General features: G+C 31.2%; 1 protein-coding gene across 1 annotated transcript in view; it reads right to left on the minus strand.

Annotated features, from left to right (window-relative positions):
• Window positions 1-11,739, minus strand: part of LOC129223206 (GTPase-activating Rap/Ran-GAP domain-like protein 3) — a 199,000-nt gene extending 187,261 nt beyond the window's left edge. The window contains exon 1 of the mRNA XM_054857773.1: window positions 11,492-11,739. Coding sequence (XP_054713748.1) covers window positions 11,492-11,739 — 248 coding nt within the window. The remainder of the gene's footprint in view (window positions 1-11,491) is intronic.
• Window positions 11,740-16,058: the final 4,319 nt, after the last annotated feature.

The following is a 16,058-nucleotide window of genomic DNA, read 5'->3' on the forward strand; positions in this document are numbered from 1 at the left end:
ATTACTGGAGGTGTTACCCTATGGAGAAATAAAACAACTTCATTTAACGGGTGTTTATTCAATGCATACAAATGCATTTTGTATTAAAACTTATCTCTTGCTAACATATCAAATTGCAATGTTCTTTTAACTATCCCAATAAATATAGACTTTAAATGTGCTTTTAAACAGGACGTTTGGGTGGGAGATAAGCTCAATTCGCGTTATCGTCGTTTTATCTAAATCTGCCTTTGGAAAAGCAAGAGAGCTTAATAGCAAAACCTTGCTTGAGGGAAGAAGTGAAAGAGATAACTAGAGAGAAGTAAACAGAGGTGAAATATCAACAGGTAATGAAACAGCTTGCAACGTAATGGAATTGTTCGTCCTTTCTTTCGGAAATAGTGCCATTATATTGCTGCTTAAAGGGAAAGGGAAAAGAAAATGCTTGGGAAGCAAAAACGATACATTGTAGTTCTGTCGAGCGGTAACGTATTATATATATATATATATATATATATATATATATATATATATATATATATCGGGGCTGTAACCAGAGTTTTGTTTCGGAGAGGGTTTTACCAACACAATTCTCGTGAAATCAATATGATCAAGAAAATTCGTACATTCTCCTATTGGTTTTTGCCATAGTAAGTTGTTTAAATGAGGAGATTCTACTTTAAAGGCAATAATATGAGCAAATATAAAAAATATGTATCTATTAAATTCAAAAAAAGAAAAAAAAAAACATGACGTCAGACGATTAAAGGTACTTTTCTGAAGTGCTGCCACACAGTGTCCTCAAAATAGTCTTAGACACGAAATTAATTATTTACGAATAATTATTTAGTAATTAATAGTCGTAATTAATAGTTAATAGTTAGTTTCGTAATTAATAGTAAATTATTTACGAATTAGTGCAACTAACTTTCTGACTGACCTACGTAATTTATCGTATTTTTTCCATTAATATGGGAAAGTTTTTATATTTAAATGAAACCTTTAAACACATTTTTTTTGTGGCGTAATTAATGTATTTGAAACACTTAGTTCAGACTGTTGAATTCTTCAGTTTATTACAGATGCATTTTTGTTATATTTTAAGTTTGTTAGTAACAAAATAGCTGCTTGTGAATCGATTAGGAACACCAGTATTGTGTTCTGGACTTTTCTTTTTAATTCATCAGTTGAAAATAATATAGCTGCTATCTCTAAATAAAAATTATTACAAAGTTTCTCAACAGGACAGTTAATAATGAAAGTAATTAAAAGAAATTTTAGCATTTTTCCTTTTTTACGTAAAATGTAGACTAGAAGAATTCAAGGAAATTTGTAATTCAAATGTGTAAACGTTAAGTTGAAAATTTTATTTTTTCCTATCCTGTACTTTTGATCAATATTGTTTTGCTGTAAGTCAAATCTAAGTATTTTTAATACATAATCCTTTCATCAGAAAGTAGTTCAGTTTTCTATTATGAGATTTCCAAAAGATAAATTTATTCAGTTATAGACCAGTAAAATATTTTTCACAAAACTCTTGCTGAGGAAAAAAACCCTAAGATTTATTTTACGTAAGAATTTTTGAAAAGAATTTGGGAAAAAATGAAATCCCTTTTCATATCTCGTATTAACCAGAAAATCAAGTTTCTTAAAGGTGAATAAAAGTTATCTTTGCTGTCTGAACTATTTCCAGAATAAATGCTTTTTCAAAAAAGGTGGTGAACATTGTTTAAAAAATTCTTCCTTGCAAAATGAAATACACGAAAGCTTTAACGTTTTTTAGGGTTAATACTGTAATCTAACAGTCTAAACTATTTTAGAAAAATCTAGTGTTTGTAAAATTTACTTCAGCATTAAATACTTGAATGCGAACATCTAATAAAACTTTGAACGAAAATTTAATAAAACCTTTCGAATACGCGTTGAACAGCCTTTTCAAAAAAATGATTTAGGGATTGTGTACAGATATTTTCTGTCAGAACAAATATTAACATTTTGTGAGTAATGTAATTATAAAGGAAAAATTTTGAAGCTTTTTAGAGATGTATTGTACACATTCTTCTTGTGAATTGTAACAGTCAAAAATTTTCAGAAAATTATAGTTCCTTAGTTAAAAAATACCATTTTACAGTAAAATCTAATTTTAGTATTTAATACTTATAAGACGAATGATTAAAAATGTTTTAGTGTAATTTTATTACTATTAGTACTATTATTATTATTATTATTGCTATTATTATTATTATTATTATTATTAATTAGTTTATTTTATTGCGTCAACTAAACTGGTGATAGTGGAATATTTTACTCTATCTTAGTAGTGTTCATCAGCTAAAACATATTTTTGTAATTTCGGGAAAATAACATTTTATGGAAATTATTTACATCAAGATGCTGTAAAACTTTTATAGTTGGCAAGTTGCTTGGATCTTTATAGAAAGTATGGAGATCTGACAACATACACACAAAATTCAAAATACAAATTTTTAATTCAACAGTTAGAGCAGTCCTACTCAATGACAGCGATGGAAACTAACTAGACAGCAAGAAAAAAAGAGCTTGATGCCCTTCAAACTAAAAGCCTGAGAAAAATATTAAACATATACTGGCCAAATAAAATATCGAATTCACACCTGTACAAACGTACAAATTGCAAGCCGATAATCGCACTGATAAAAAAGCACAGATGGTCATGGATAGGACATGTTCTCAGAATGCGGGCAATATACCCTACAAGAACTGCTCTGAAGTGGACCCCTGATGGCAAGAGGAAGCGCGTGCGTCCAAAACTAACCTGGCGTCAGATGGCCATTCAAGAAAGAAATGCCTTTGGTTGGCCAAGCTGGGGGAGTACCAGGGAGGCGGCATTAAACCGGTCGTAATGGAATGCCACGCTAGCGGCCTCATGCGCCACTTGGCGTTAAGAGAATCAAGTCCGAAGTTGCTTTGATTACTTACGTCAATCAAAAAGAGCTTTTGAGGGAATGTTTTAAGTATAAAGCAGTTGCCTGATTTTTTAAAGACTTGGGAATTACCTTTTTTTAAGAGGATAATTAAATTGTATAATATTTTTAGAAATTTAAATTATTATGACAATATAGAGAATATAGTATATAGTCAAGAACTTTTCTAACCGACATAATTTGTCTAATGTTTCATAACAATTGCACTAAGTCCATTTACATTCAGAAGTAAATTGATTAATTATATATTTAGCTCAGGGATGATTGTGAGTTCATCAAAAAATACCTGAAAGTTTCAAAGCGAGAACGGGGGGGGGGGAATCTTTGGTCCCTATTACTTAAGTGCACCTTTGCTTGTATTAAATAGTTCTGAGTCAAAATATTGTGTGTACATTTGATTAAATTTTTAATGGATTACAAAGTTACGAGTTGGTGTTATACAAATTATCTTGACATTTGTCCATCTTAAGGGATAGGTGTCCATCTTAAGGCACTTGCAGGTATATTTGATGAGCATTATATAATTTTTAAAAAAATGTGGAGGCAGGGAGATAAAAGCATAACAAAAAAAAAAAAACATAATTCGGGTATTTTCGGACATAAAAATACCGGAAATACGTCCGAAAATACCGGAAATTCGGTAAAATACCGGAACACAATCACCCCTGATTTAGCTTAAGCAATAACTATTCCTTAATATATACGCATCACAAAAGATTTTCGCTTACACGCGTCTATTGTGACCCGTGAAAAAGTTCGCAGGTTGTGCAATACAAAAAAGATCGTTTCGCTCTAAAAATTACTTATCATATATTGAATGGAAAAACGGCGCTTTGAAACATAAGTTTACGTTAATTGTGTTCAGTTGCTGTGTAATATTAATACTAACATCATATTTTGAACTAAATTTCTACGATTTGAAAGAAATTTGAGTATTTCATCAAAAATAAGTAATTATGCTCGAGCATTAACTAGTGACTCTCTGAGAACAGATTTTTTTCTGAAAATTACAAAAATCATTATAAATCTGTAAAACTACAAGTGCAGTGAAATTTATCTCAATTTAAAGTACTATTTTGTTTTATCGTTTTCAAAAGTGTAATTTACTTGGCAGAATAAATCCTGCGACTAAATTTCAAAAATATTCTCGGTGAAAAAATTTGAAAAAAATTATAAATACACAATTTGAAAAAGTGTGCGATAGGATTATATTTTTTTTACAAAATGCATTTCAAAATAAGTGAAACTTGATGCATTACTTTTTTTTTAAAACCTGTATTATTTTCCACAATAGATTTCATCAGACGCACACGAACATAAGTTTTTTAACAAATCTTTTTATACAGTCGGTGAGTGAAAGGTTTAATTGAAACACGTAAAAGCTTTAAAAAATTATATCTGGGCTAACTACCTGTAACAAAAGTATGAACCACACTTCTGTCATTGAATTCTTTGTTAGTTCTTGATATTATTATCCTTACTTCATATGTTTATTAATGTTTGAATACTAACCAATGATTCAATTATCTATTGATTCAAGCAATTCCGAGAGGATGATATAGGTCTGAACAATATCGGAACGTACGTTAATATCTTGATCTAACGGTACTATCAAATCATAATGTTATTTGTTAAAACTATTTTTATTAAAACTTTTCAGAAGTTAACCTATCGCACCTTGGGTGTCATGAACGTTTATAACTGTGTTAGAAATAAAACACAACGTTTAAACGAGAAAAAAAAAGTATTACTTAAAATCATCATATGCTTTTAAGCTTATGGATAAAGTTAGATAAACATATATTAAACGAGATGATGTGTATACATCACATGACTTCCTTTTACTCCAATTTAATGATAATAGTGCCTCGGATTAAGCAAAGAAACACTTTAAATGTTTTCACCCCAAGTTTGTTGCAAATCAAGACAAAAAAAAAAAAAAAAAAAAACGTTTTATACAGATAATTTTTCCCAATGCTGGCAGTTTTAATATGATTCAATGGTTAACTCTCGAAATATAGCCAAATTGAAACCAGATAAAAAAAATCGCCACATTTGTCGCCAAGTTGGCGACAAAACTTGGCGACCAAAAGCTTGGCGATATATTGCCAAGTGTTTGCCAAATATTATCAGCACTTGAGTTTGCATTGAAATTAGCAATAATTTTACCCCCAAAAGGTGTAAAAGACCCTCTTTGGAACATCTGAATGCAACCAAAAAGGGAGGTGCACAAATAAACCCCACTAGATGTCTACGTACCAAATTTCAACTTTCTTGGACATACTGTTTTTGAGTTACGCAGGATACATACGTTTATATACATATACGCACATACATACGTACATACGGACGTCGCGAAAAACGCGTTGTAATTGAATCGGGGATCGTCAAAATGGATATTTTGGGTGTCAGTACGTTCCTAGGCATATATCCACGTGTGCTCGAGTCGAAAAAAAAATTTCAACATCAATTCGGGGTAAGCAAAATGGAAATTAAGGCCGATTTTTGAGTGAAAATCTTTTTGCAAAGCTCGCTAATAAAAAGCACGATGGAACTGCGGTATTGTCTCGTTGTAACCGAGAGCTTGTAAAAAATGGGTTCGTTAAAAAATTATATTTCCTAAAATACTTTTTTCTTTTTATTTCCCTACAGTACCAAAGAGGCAGGTTAATTGTTGGAATGTCTTGTCGTCTCTATCTTGCGAACTTGCTTTTTGAGGAATATTCATGCACAAACATCATCATTTTCACCCCTGGCTTCAAAAATTGTAATTTTGTTCATAAAAAGATATTGAGTATGCTGAGAGAAGTAAAACTTCAAATTCTTCAGATCTGTTGTTACTGCTTTCTCTTTCAGTACATTGATTTAAAAATTGTCATTGGCTTCAATATGAAATACAATACCCCACGGAAATAATTATCTAAAAAATTATATCATTGACGTCGACAAACATTATATAATTTTCAAACGCTTCCCTGCTCCACAATTATTTATAAAAAGGTTATCATCAGCTATTAAAAGGATTTATGACTTATTACGCTGAGGGTCAGAAAAAAGTTTTATAAATCACAACAGTGTTGCTCGATTTAATTATTTTAATAACATTTATTAACAGTATATGATATTTTAAGAAAAGGAGCAGAAAAAGCAATATTATCGGTGCTTCTTAACTCTTGGGAAAATTTTTAAGGGGGGATAGTACACATCTGGATAAACAATATAACAGCAAAAGTACGGGTCCCAAACGTCTTCCGATGGAGTTGGCGCCATTAAAGTTTAGGGTCCAAAATTTTAAATGATCATAAAGCATGGAAAAACTGGTCGATTCGTTTGCAGTTTTCTTTAAAAATATTCTTTTTATCAGTATTTTCTTGAAGATAAATTTTGATGATGTAGTTTAAAAAATGCCGACAGAGGGCGATTTAGACTTTGGAGTAACGAACAACTATTTTTAACCGTTATTTTTGAATCGCATTAAATGTTTTCGAATGTATGGGCTTAAACTTAAATTTTGAGTTAAAAATCAGAATTGTTGGAAGTGATTAAGTAGCGAAAAATGAATTGTCTTCAAAGGTTGAAATGCACTTTATCACAAAAAAATATATGCATCAAAAATAAATTGAGCTGCATCCAACAAACTCGGCAGGAAGATAGTTTGGTAAGAGATGATTTTAATTTCGTCGCCAGTGACGAAAGGGTAAGTGCTCTATGCGCATTCAAGATGCGCAGATATGTATGATTGAAAGTGGGAAAGCGTGTGTCAAAGGGCACTTCAAGCGAAACTGTCGAGTTGCAAGGACGCTATTGTGACTAGGACGACCTTTTAGGGGTATGTACGAACAATTGTTGGAATTTTTAAAGGGACGTACAATAGATCTAAGAGAAGCAGGTTGTTTGTTCGCGCATATGTGCGCTACCTCGGTCGGGGTGATGTTAGTAGAAATAAATGAATCATGCGGTCGGTTAAAGCATTTTAAAAACAGAAATCAGCGCGAAGATCGCACATCATAAGAGCGTCCACCACCGTATCAACAAGGTCTCTAACATTAGTTCCACGCCGTTTAACACCTTATATATATATATATATATATATATATATATATATATATATATATATATATATATATATATATATATATATATATATATATAGCGTCATCAACGAAAGTGTTTTAATATTTGTTTTAAAACCTCAGTTAGCAAATTTAGGAAGGAATTATTCATTATTTAAAGCACAACAACGCGAAGAAATGTACGCAACAAGCAAGCACTTAGTTAAATGCATCTCATAATCAATAACACTTAGAACTCATTATATTTTGCATTACGTGTTCCAGAACTTTTAACAATGAACCACTTTTTTTTTTTAGCAAAACTTCGAGTTCTGTTCCATTAATTAATTTTCATCTAGCTAATATAGCGACAATTTCATTTTTTTTAGTCATTTCCATTCTGATTTGCATAGCAGGTTGATAAGTTTAGCGAGAAGCTTTTAATGTCTAGTTACTAATTTAATAAAAGAATGTGTTAAGCTCGTTACGTTTAGCTCTCAGATTCCTCGTCGTCGGTGCTTGTTAAGTGATTTCTAAGTGATGATGTTGATGGATAAAGGGAACAATCTTACACTGATGATAATAATAACTTTATAATTCTTGTTCAAAACTTTGTCCGTCAAAATACCTTTGCTTGGTTACGCCAAATAATAAAATTCTGTAAGATAATCAGTTATATTGAAGAAATTTAAAATTCTTTTAAACATAGCATATTTGCAAACTAAAAGCATATACAGCAGTACGTTAGCAGTATCTTAAGGAACGTATCTGAGTAAGGAGCCTTTCTATTTAAGGACACATTTTCTGGTTTTATTTCCTTTGAATAGGGACCTTTATCAGTTAAGGTCGAAATTTGTGACCCAACCACCTAATTCGAGAAGCCTTTATAACTTTTAAGATGTTACGTTAACCATAATTTTCGTAAATTTCATAGTTATTAGCTATTTTCCAACAGTTGTCTTGTTTCATTGGTCCAAAAAGTTTTCTAAGAAATTTTCTCTCAACAATCAACACACAGTCTTTTTCTGCCGTGTTGAGAGCCCAACATTTACTCCCATGCAGGACAACAGGCCTTATCAGTGTTTATATTAAATTATTTTAGTTTAATGCTGATGTAATTTGATTAAGGCTATAGAAGCTTGACATTATCAAACGTTTAGCTCGAGAGGGGCAATATGTACATTTCTGCTGGTTGCTATCATGAATTCAGTTTTATTTTCATTGATGGTTAGGCCCATCTTACCTGTTGCATTCTCAAGTGAGATAAAAGCGTCAACAACGGCTTTTTTAGTTCGTCCAATAATATCAATGTCATCAGCAAAAGCAAACTATTCTTTGTAGAATGGTTCCCTAGTATTTAATTCTGAGTATCGAACTGTTTTTTCTAGAGCCAAATTGAACAGGAGGCATGAGAGCGCATCACATTGGCGCAAACCCCTCTTAGTATAGAAATGTTTCGAGAAATGCGACATAATTTTAATTCTACATTTTACACTTTTAAGAGTCATTTTAAGTAAGACTTATCAGTTTTGTTGCTATATAAAACTCTTCCATGGTTTTGAGTAGCTTGTCTCTGAAAATGCTGTCATATGCAGCTTTAAAATAAATTAAGGGATGGTAGGTATCGATTTTATACTCTTTTGTTTTTTCAAGAATTTGTATAATTGAATGAAATTGGTATGTTGTTGTGTTTCCTTTCTTTAAACCACATTGATAACTGCCAATAACTTAGGAAGTGTATGGAAGTAATCGCCGATAAAGAATGGTGGAGAAGATTTTATATGCTGTATTCAGTAGTATTCAGTAGGGCCCCTGTAACTACAACATTCTATTTTGTCTCCTTTTTTTAAAGATAGGACATACAGATCCTTCTTTAATGAATCCAGATGAAAAAAATAAGTTGATGGGTTGGTTTCCTCTTAAGAAGAAAGAAAGAAAAAAAGAAAGCGTGAAAAAAGTGTCTAATTTCAAAATTTCCTTAATTTTAGTATTGAATTCCGAAAAGCGTTTATTTAAATGTCGGGAAAACACATTTCTGCAAATTCTGTCTTTGACCCGCCCACGGTAGTATTATCTTTTGAATGAACGTATACGAAAATAATAAAGACGAAAATTTTGGTTTACGGCTAAAATAATACCATTATTAAAAAAATTCCAAATGAGCATTTTTCTTAATTAATTTAATTAAAGTATTATCTTGCAATGATACGTTTCTATTGAATTTCTCGAAGAATGTTATTAATTTGTAGAATTATCGAGTCGTTATTGCAGAAGCTTAATAAATTTAATCACAAATACAACTTGTGTTCCTTTGATTAGAGAAAGACTATTTGTAAGGTAAGGCATTCGATTCCATGTTTTAAATGGAACGTAATTAAATTATTTCTGTACATTATTATTTTCAAAGAAAACATTCTAGCGTGCTTTAATTCTTTTTAGAATTAAAGCACGCTGGAATGTTTTCTTTTTATTTTGACTTTATTAAGAATATTTGCAAAACATTTTTGCTATCAAAATGTTACGTACTAAATTTTTTAGGCTCTTCTGTAAATGAATTAGTGAAGAAACAAGAATTTCGATACTAGTGAAAAGTAGACCATATGCTTGTAAAAATGCGTTACAGCAAAAGTTAAAGTATTTGAAAGTTAGGTTATAAATAAACAGGACGTTTAAAAAAATATTTTAAAATATTAAAGGCTGTAACTATCTCTAACCATAGCCAGTGTTTTTCCCTATATCATCTTTTAATTGCTAATTATGACGATTTATATCATACAATCTGTAGATAAATTATAATTATTGAAGCCACTAGACAGATTATATCATCAAATGTCTAAAACATCGTCGGTGTGAAAAAAGTCTTCATATGAAATAGATCTGAATGAAATTTTTTAATCGCATTTTAATGCTAGAGAACTATTGCAAACGTACAACAAGGGCAGAAGCAGACCTGTCACAAATAAAGCTTTTCAACTGTGGCATATGAAGATACATTGGAAATATAGAATATACACTACGTAGTATATCATCGCCTCAGAGCAACAGTAGGATATCTTAGTGTTATTCCTGGGATTCGATGTCTTAGTGTTGCTCTGAGCCGACGATATATCCATTCAATACTACACTAGTACTGAAAAAAGACAGTATCTGTGTGCGCCTGGTATACCTTTCGTGCGCAATAGCATTTAAGGAGGTTTTGATTAAAAAAAATATAAAAAAATAATAAAAATAATAATAATAAAAACTTCTTTCGGATAAGGTAAAATTGAATCCCAAAGAAATATTAGTCCATTTTCTAGTATCTATTTTTACGTTATTTTTTTTCATAACGATGATATCGTCGGTACCATGCTGAACTAACGAATGTGAAAAATCGCGAATCGCATTTTTCAAATTCAATGGTTTGCCCTAGTACTCAAAAAAAAAAAAAAAAAAATACTTACTGGGTATAACTATTTCTAACGATAGCTATATACACTTAAAGTTGTTCATAGAAAGTAAAACATTGAAAATAACGAAATGAATCAGGGTGGAAAAAAATTGCTTTGGCTCTCCTGAAAAGTGCAAATTTTCATTCTTTAATTTATCATGGTGCCGATGATATTTACGTCAAGTTCAGAGCAAAGAGAGTGAAAGAGAATTCTTGTACAAAAGATTAAAAATACTTTTTTTTCTTAGTATTTTAAGTTAAAAGAAAATTATAAACATTTAAAAAATGACAGCCGTCATACATCAACTCTAGCAAAGTGCTTCAAATTTTGTCTCTATGGTTCATAGAAATCCAAATCAGGAAGAAAATAATTAACTATGTAGATATTTTCCAAAAAGATTCAATTAAAGGACAAAATATTTTTGAAATGCGTTTGTGTCATTAACGGAAATTTTACATTAAAAAAAACACGATATTTTCCTTCAGCTTCAAATCGATATTCAAAACAATGATTAAAGTCATTCATACTACAAATTTATAAGTACTTTTCTTTAGTGTGCAATATTCAAGATGTTAATTGAAAAAATATTAATAGAGCGGCTCGATAACTTTGACATGAATGACTCTGACATAAATAAAAACCGTCTTATACATAATAAATTGCAATAATTAAGGTAGCATGGTGATTCACTGTCCAAAACTTATTAGGATTAAAAAGTATCTAGGAGGTAATTCTTTTTTAACTTATCTTTTTTTTTACATTAAGATAAGAGTTTATTACTTTCAGCACACAAATTAGACATTGGCTCTAAGAAATTAAAACTTAAATTGGAAAAAATAAAGCCTTTACTATGGTATCGACTTTTGTAAGGGTCACATTTAAACTACTTAACATGATTTTTACAAAATATCACCAGCTAAAATGTCTTTTTTTTTCAAAAACTATTAAGGTTTTTTTTATTTCGTATTGAAGCATGATGCAAAAAGATAAATTGTAATCCATAAATTAAAAAAAACTAAATAAAAAACAACTGATACAATTTTGTAGGAAAGCAATAATTGTTTACCTTGATGATTCTCCTTCCGCTACAGTGGCTGGATGGCACCACAACAGCATGTTTGTCGTATGAAATATTCCGACGATGCCACTCGCGGACCCCCGTCTCCCCAAAAACGGGGGCCCTTTTGGTTCCCATTTTGGGAACAAAGGGGTAACTCTATCCACACATAATGACCTTGACCTATCTCGTTTTGGAAAAGGACCTTTAATACTTGATAGAGGAGGATTCAAAGGCTGTCCATGCTTCAGAGGCATTATTAAAAACGTGTAATATGTTTTAACATCATTACTTGGCTTTCAAAAACAGTAGTGTAAGTTATGCTTTGTTGGAAAGTATTCACCAAAAACATTCTGGATGCAAAATACTGAAATTCACGATTATAACACTTTTTTTTTAAAAAAAAAACTTCTTTTTTAAAAACAAATAGTTTGAAGATGGATGCTCTTCTTTCCTGCTTGCTGAGTTAGCCACTTGTTGAATGCACTTGAAGGATTAGAACGTGAACTCCATTCCAAAGTGAATTCCACGCATATGGCCGTGCAAAAAGTATTTATCAGTTGCAAATCAATCAAATCAAACAAACCGCAATATTTTAAATTAAAAATACACGATCAGCCGGTACATCGAAAACCAAGTTACTGGCAAGTTTTTCATGTGCCTTTTCAGGCTAAATATTGATATTCGTGACAATTTTGGTGCAAAAGAATAAAGCCATTTTTTTCCCTCGTTAAAATTATTGCAAACATAAGCTTCAAGTTGCGCCGCCAACTTCCATTCCCTGCGGTTGGATACAGAACTAGCGCCTGAATCATTTTGCAGATAGGCCTTTTCCTAAGTCGCTCGACGCATGCGCGCTGAGAAACATCGAACGCATTTCGTCGTTTCAGATCTCGTGCGGTAAGGACCCGCGCTAACATCTCGCGCCGAAAAGAAACGTTCGAAAAGAAATCTGATAAAATAAAGGAGAAGAAGTGTATTGAATGTCGGAAGGAAGTTCATCAGGTAGTGGTCTTTAGGGCTGAAAGGTTGCGCTTGTTCTCTTGAAACTTGAAAGGAAAAAAATATAGCATCTCGGAATGAAAGAAATCACTTGCTGGATAAATAAATAAATTAAGATTTTTATTACTAGAACTTAAGATGCAAAAAAGGCACAAAGCAGTTGGAGTTTATTTTCTTTCATGTTGAATTAAATGTAACTGGTGAAATAATTCAAAAAAATAATTAACTTTTATTTGCTTTAATTAAAAATTTTATTTTTTGAAGTAGGGTAACGGCACAAGTGACAGACAAGGGTTCAGTAACAGATAGTCATAAGTTTGGATTTAAATAATAAGAATTTTAAGCTGGTAAAACTATGTTGCGGTGGCCCATGAATATGTCGCAACCATCTAGTGATATCAGAGTGAATTTTATGAGCGAGCTTGTATTTACAAGGCAGTGGTGGAAGGTTATGAACAGCCACCATGTTGGTGTTTCATGTTCATTCGAATTTAATAAGGTTTTAGATGTAGAAATTAAGAACTTTTGCACATTTTGAAGAGAAAAGGGGTACTCTGTCCATTACTCATCCTTTCCTCATCCTATCTGTTACTGGGTATCATCAGAATTCTCGATGCCTGTTACTGGGGGTTGGACCTATTTTCGAAATTGAACTAATAAAAATGGAATTAACTAATTCGGAGGATCCAGAAGCAGGCAAATGTTAGATGAGATGAAGTTGCATGATAAAAAATAGTTCCAAAATTCTAAATACATTAAAAGGGTCTGAAAATTAAGTTAACCCGAGAACGATGTCTTAAGCAGGTCTGTTACTGGTGCCGTCACTCTACCAGGTGTAAATTTGAAATGTTTATCGTGTCTGAAAATATGATTACACTGACTCTTAGTGTAATTTGGTTTTTAAACCAAGAGGAAATAATATTTTGTACCTGAAAACTGTTGAAGAAATGTTATGGCATTGACAAAAGTACGCATTAAACAAAATGTTTTGTACGGCTTTAATCTACACCAAATAAGGATTTCAAAAACCGACTATTTACATTTTCGTATGTTTATGTGCAAGAACTGCAAATAATTTATTGCGAACTTTTTTGCAATAGTATAGTCTGGAGTTTTTTTTTTTTTTTACCGAACATAGTTTGCGTACTATACTGCCGTGCTAAGCGTAAAAGTCACATCTTCAGCAAAGTTCAAAAAGATAAATTGCCGTTTCAAGCTTTGTGTCTCCATGTATTTGATTCAAATGCAATTTTTTCAGAATTTTATTCAAAGTATTTCCCATTGACTAATGACTATGAAATATTGCATTTAGGTGAAATATGTGACAACGATGCATCTGATGACCGTAACTCAATTTACGTAAAAAGTGCAGGTACGATTTTTGTGCTTAGGCGAGTGTATGGAGAGGTTTGGACATTTCAGTAAAAACGATTTCTACTTATCAATTTTATCTTTTTTTGTTATTTAAAATGTAAGAACAATAAAACATTAAATAATTAATGCAAAATAAAATAAATATTTAGCAAGTAGAAACATTATGTTATGAAACATTATGTTTATGAAGCATTAGTTTATCCAATTTCCATTACATCATCTTCAAGCAAATTCTTCTCTTCTTGTGGCATTACGTGTTGCAAATTTTAAGTCTTCGGTTGCGAATTGAAATCAGCGGATCAGAATTGAATGATTAATAATTAAAAATATCTCTATTGTTATCCATTCTTGATGTTTTTCTTTAAGTTATCTCTATGAGATCGAATATACTAATGGTTTGCCTCATGAGCGTCTTCGGAGAGTCGACCGATTGTTACCCGTACTATTGCAAACTTCGCGATCTCGGAAATATTTTTGATGTACCATAATAATATTTTTAATGTAAATATTTTTGATCTGTTAAAAATATGCCCGCTCCTTGATTTTCTTTTTAACTCATTTTGTCATACATTCGTAATAGTCTGTAAAAAAAAATGTAAGACACTTTTTTTCAGGGGGGGGGGGGTCATTGTTTTTTCTTTTTCATCTGCAGACACTAAGAACTGGGAAAAATAATACTATTTGTTGTTCCCGAAATTGGCAAACGAAACCATGTTTCTAAGCATCTTTTATGCTTTTGTCTCACAGACTACAAAGGACACAATGAAATCGGTTTTTCGAGGGATTTAATTGAAAAGTTTTGCGATAAAAAGTAAACGAACTGAAAATTGTAAACATGTTTACTTGGCATTAATTGTCAATATCTTTTGAATAGGCAGGTTTAAGCAGGAACTGAAACCGGATTATAAAAGCTGAAACTCGCTACAATATTTGGGATTTAATAGTTTTGCTAGCGTTTGTATGCGATTTTCGTAATACCAAAAAACATTCAAAATATTTTGAAAATTATCTTCAAAACTTTTAATTTTCAAGATATGTTTTTGGCTGTTTTTGTTACTCATTAGAAGGGAGCATAAAGCACAGCGCATCACAGCATTAAATTTGCTGAGTATTTAAAACTGTTACCTACTGCTTACTGAATTTTCTACTAACGAAGTAGCAAGTTAATTCTTCGATTCCAAGGTATTTCCTTCGGTAATAAGGTTAAAAGTTAGTATATTGGGAATATGTGCTTAGTTTGTCAATACAACGGTAAAAATGCAATATTAAATGGTTTAATTTTCTGCTCAATGACCAAAATTACTTTAGGGTCGCCCCACTGTGCGGCAGTATAAACGTTTCTCAATATTTCTAGTTACTTATGTAATGCTTATATACGTTCCATTTTATTCCTTCAGCCCTGTTGTTTTCTAGTCACAAAGATTGTTAATGTAAACAATATGATTAATGAGCTATTTAAGGGAATCTTAATTTTAAAATGTAATTAATCATTTTTTAAGCACTAAACGCCAACACTTATATGTGAAAATTATTGCCGTAAAATGGCATACAATGATAAAATTACTTCATTCAACGTACGGATGCCGGTCATTTTCTCTTACAAAGTAATTCAGGCTGTATATTTTCCGTAAATTATATTTTGTTTAAAACTTTTATGCTTGGGATCTAACGTATTTAAGTACAGTTAAACGTTTCTCATAATTTGAAAGTAGTATGTTAGTCAGCAAAAATCTTTCGCAATAAAAATCACGTAAACCTAAAAATAAAAATGTTACGCGGAAAGAGAAATATGTAGTAATTAAAATATGCTTTATGCATATAAAAAGCTTTTTCCATTGCATTTCTAAAAAATAAATAAATAAAATAAAATTTATGCACTAATTCTTCGCAAATTGTGAAATTCGGTGACATTGGTCATTTTCCTGTACATTTGACAAGAGAATAACCACTGGAGATCGGCAATAATTATAATTATCTTGCTTACTATTATAACTATGAACAAAAAAAAAGTATATCTATTTAAGTCAGGAAAAAAATGCATATAAACGAGACTCTTTGAACTTTTATCACAAACTAAGTCAATTTACAGAGGCAGAGGAATTATAATCAAGTTAAATACTCACTAAGATTTAACTTAAGAATACTAAGCTACAAAAGACTATGTTTTTTTTTCCTTTTACTTCTTTTGTCCTTTTTTTGT

Source organism: Uloborus diversus, chromosome 5, assembly GCF_026930045.1.
Source record: "Uloborus diversus isolate 005 chromosome 5, Udiv.v.3.1, whole genome shotgun sequence".
In the NCBI taxonomy this organism is placed as follows: Eukaryota; Metazoa; Arthropoda; class Arachnida; order Araneae; family Uloboridae; genus Uloborus; species Uloborus diversus.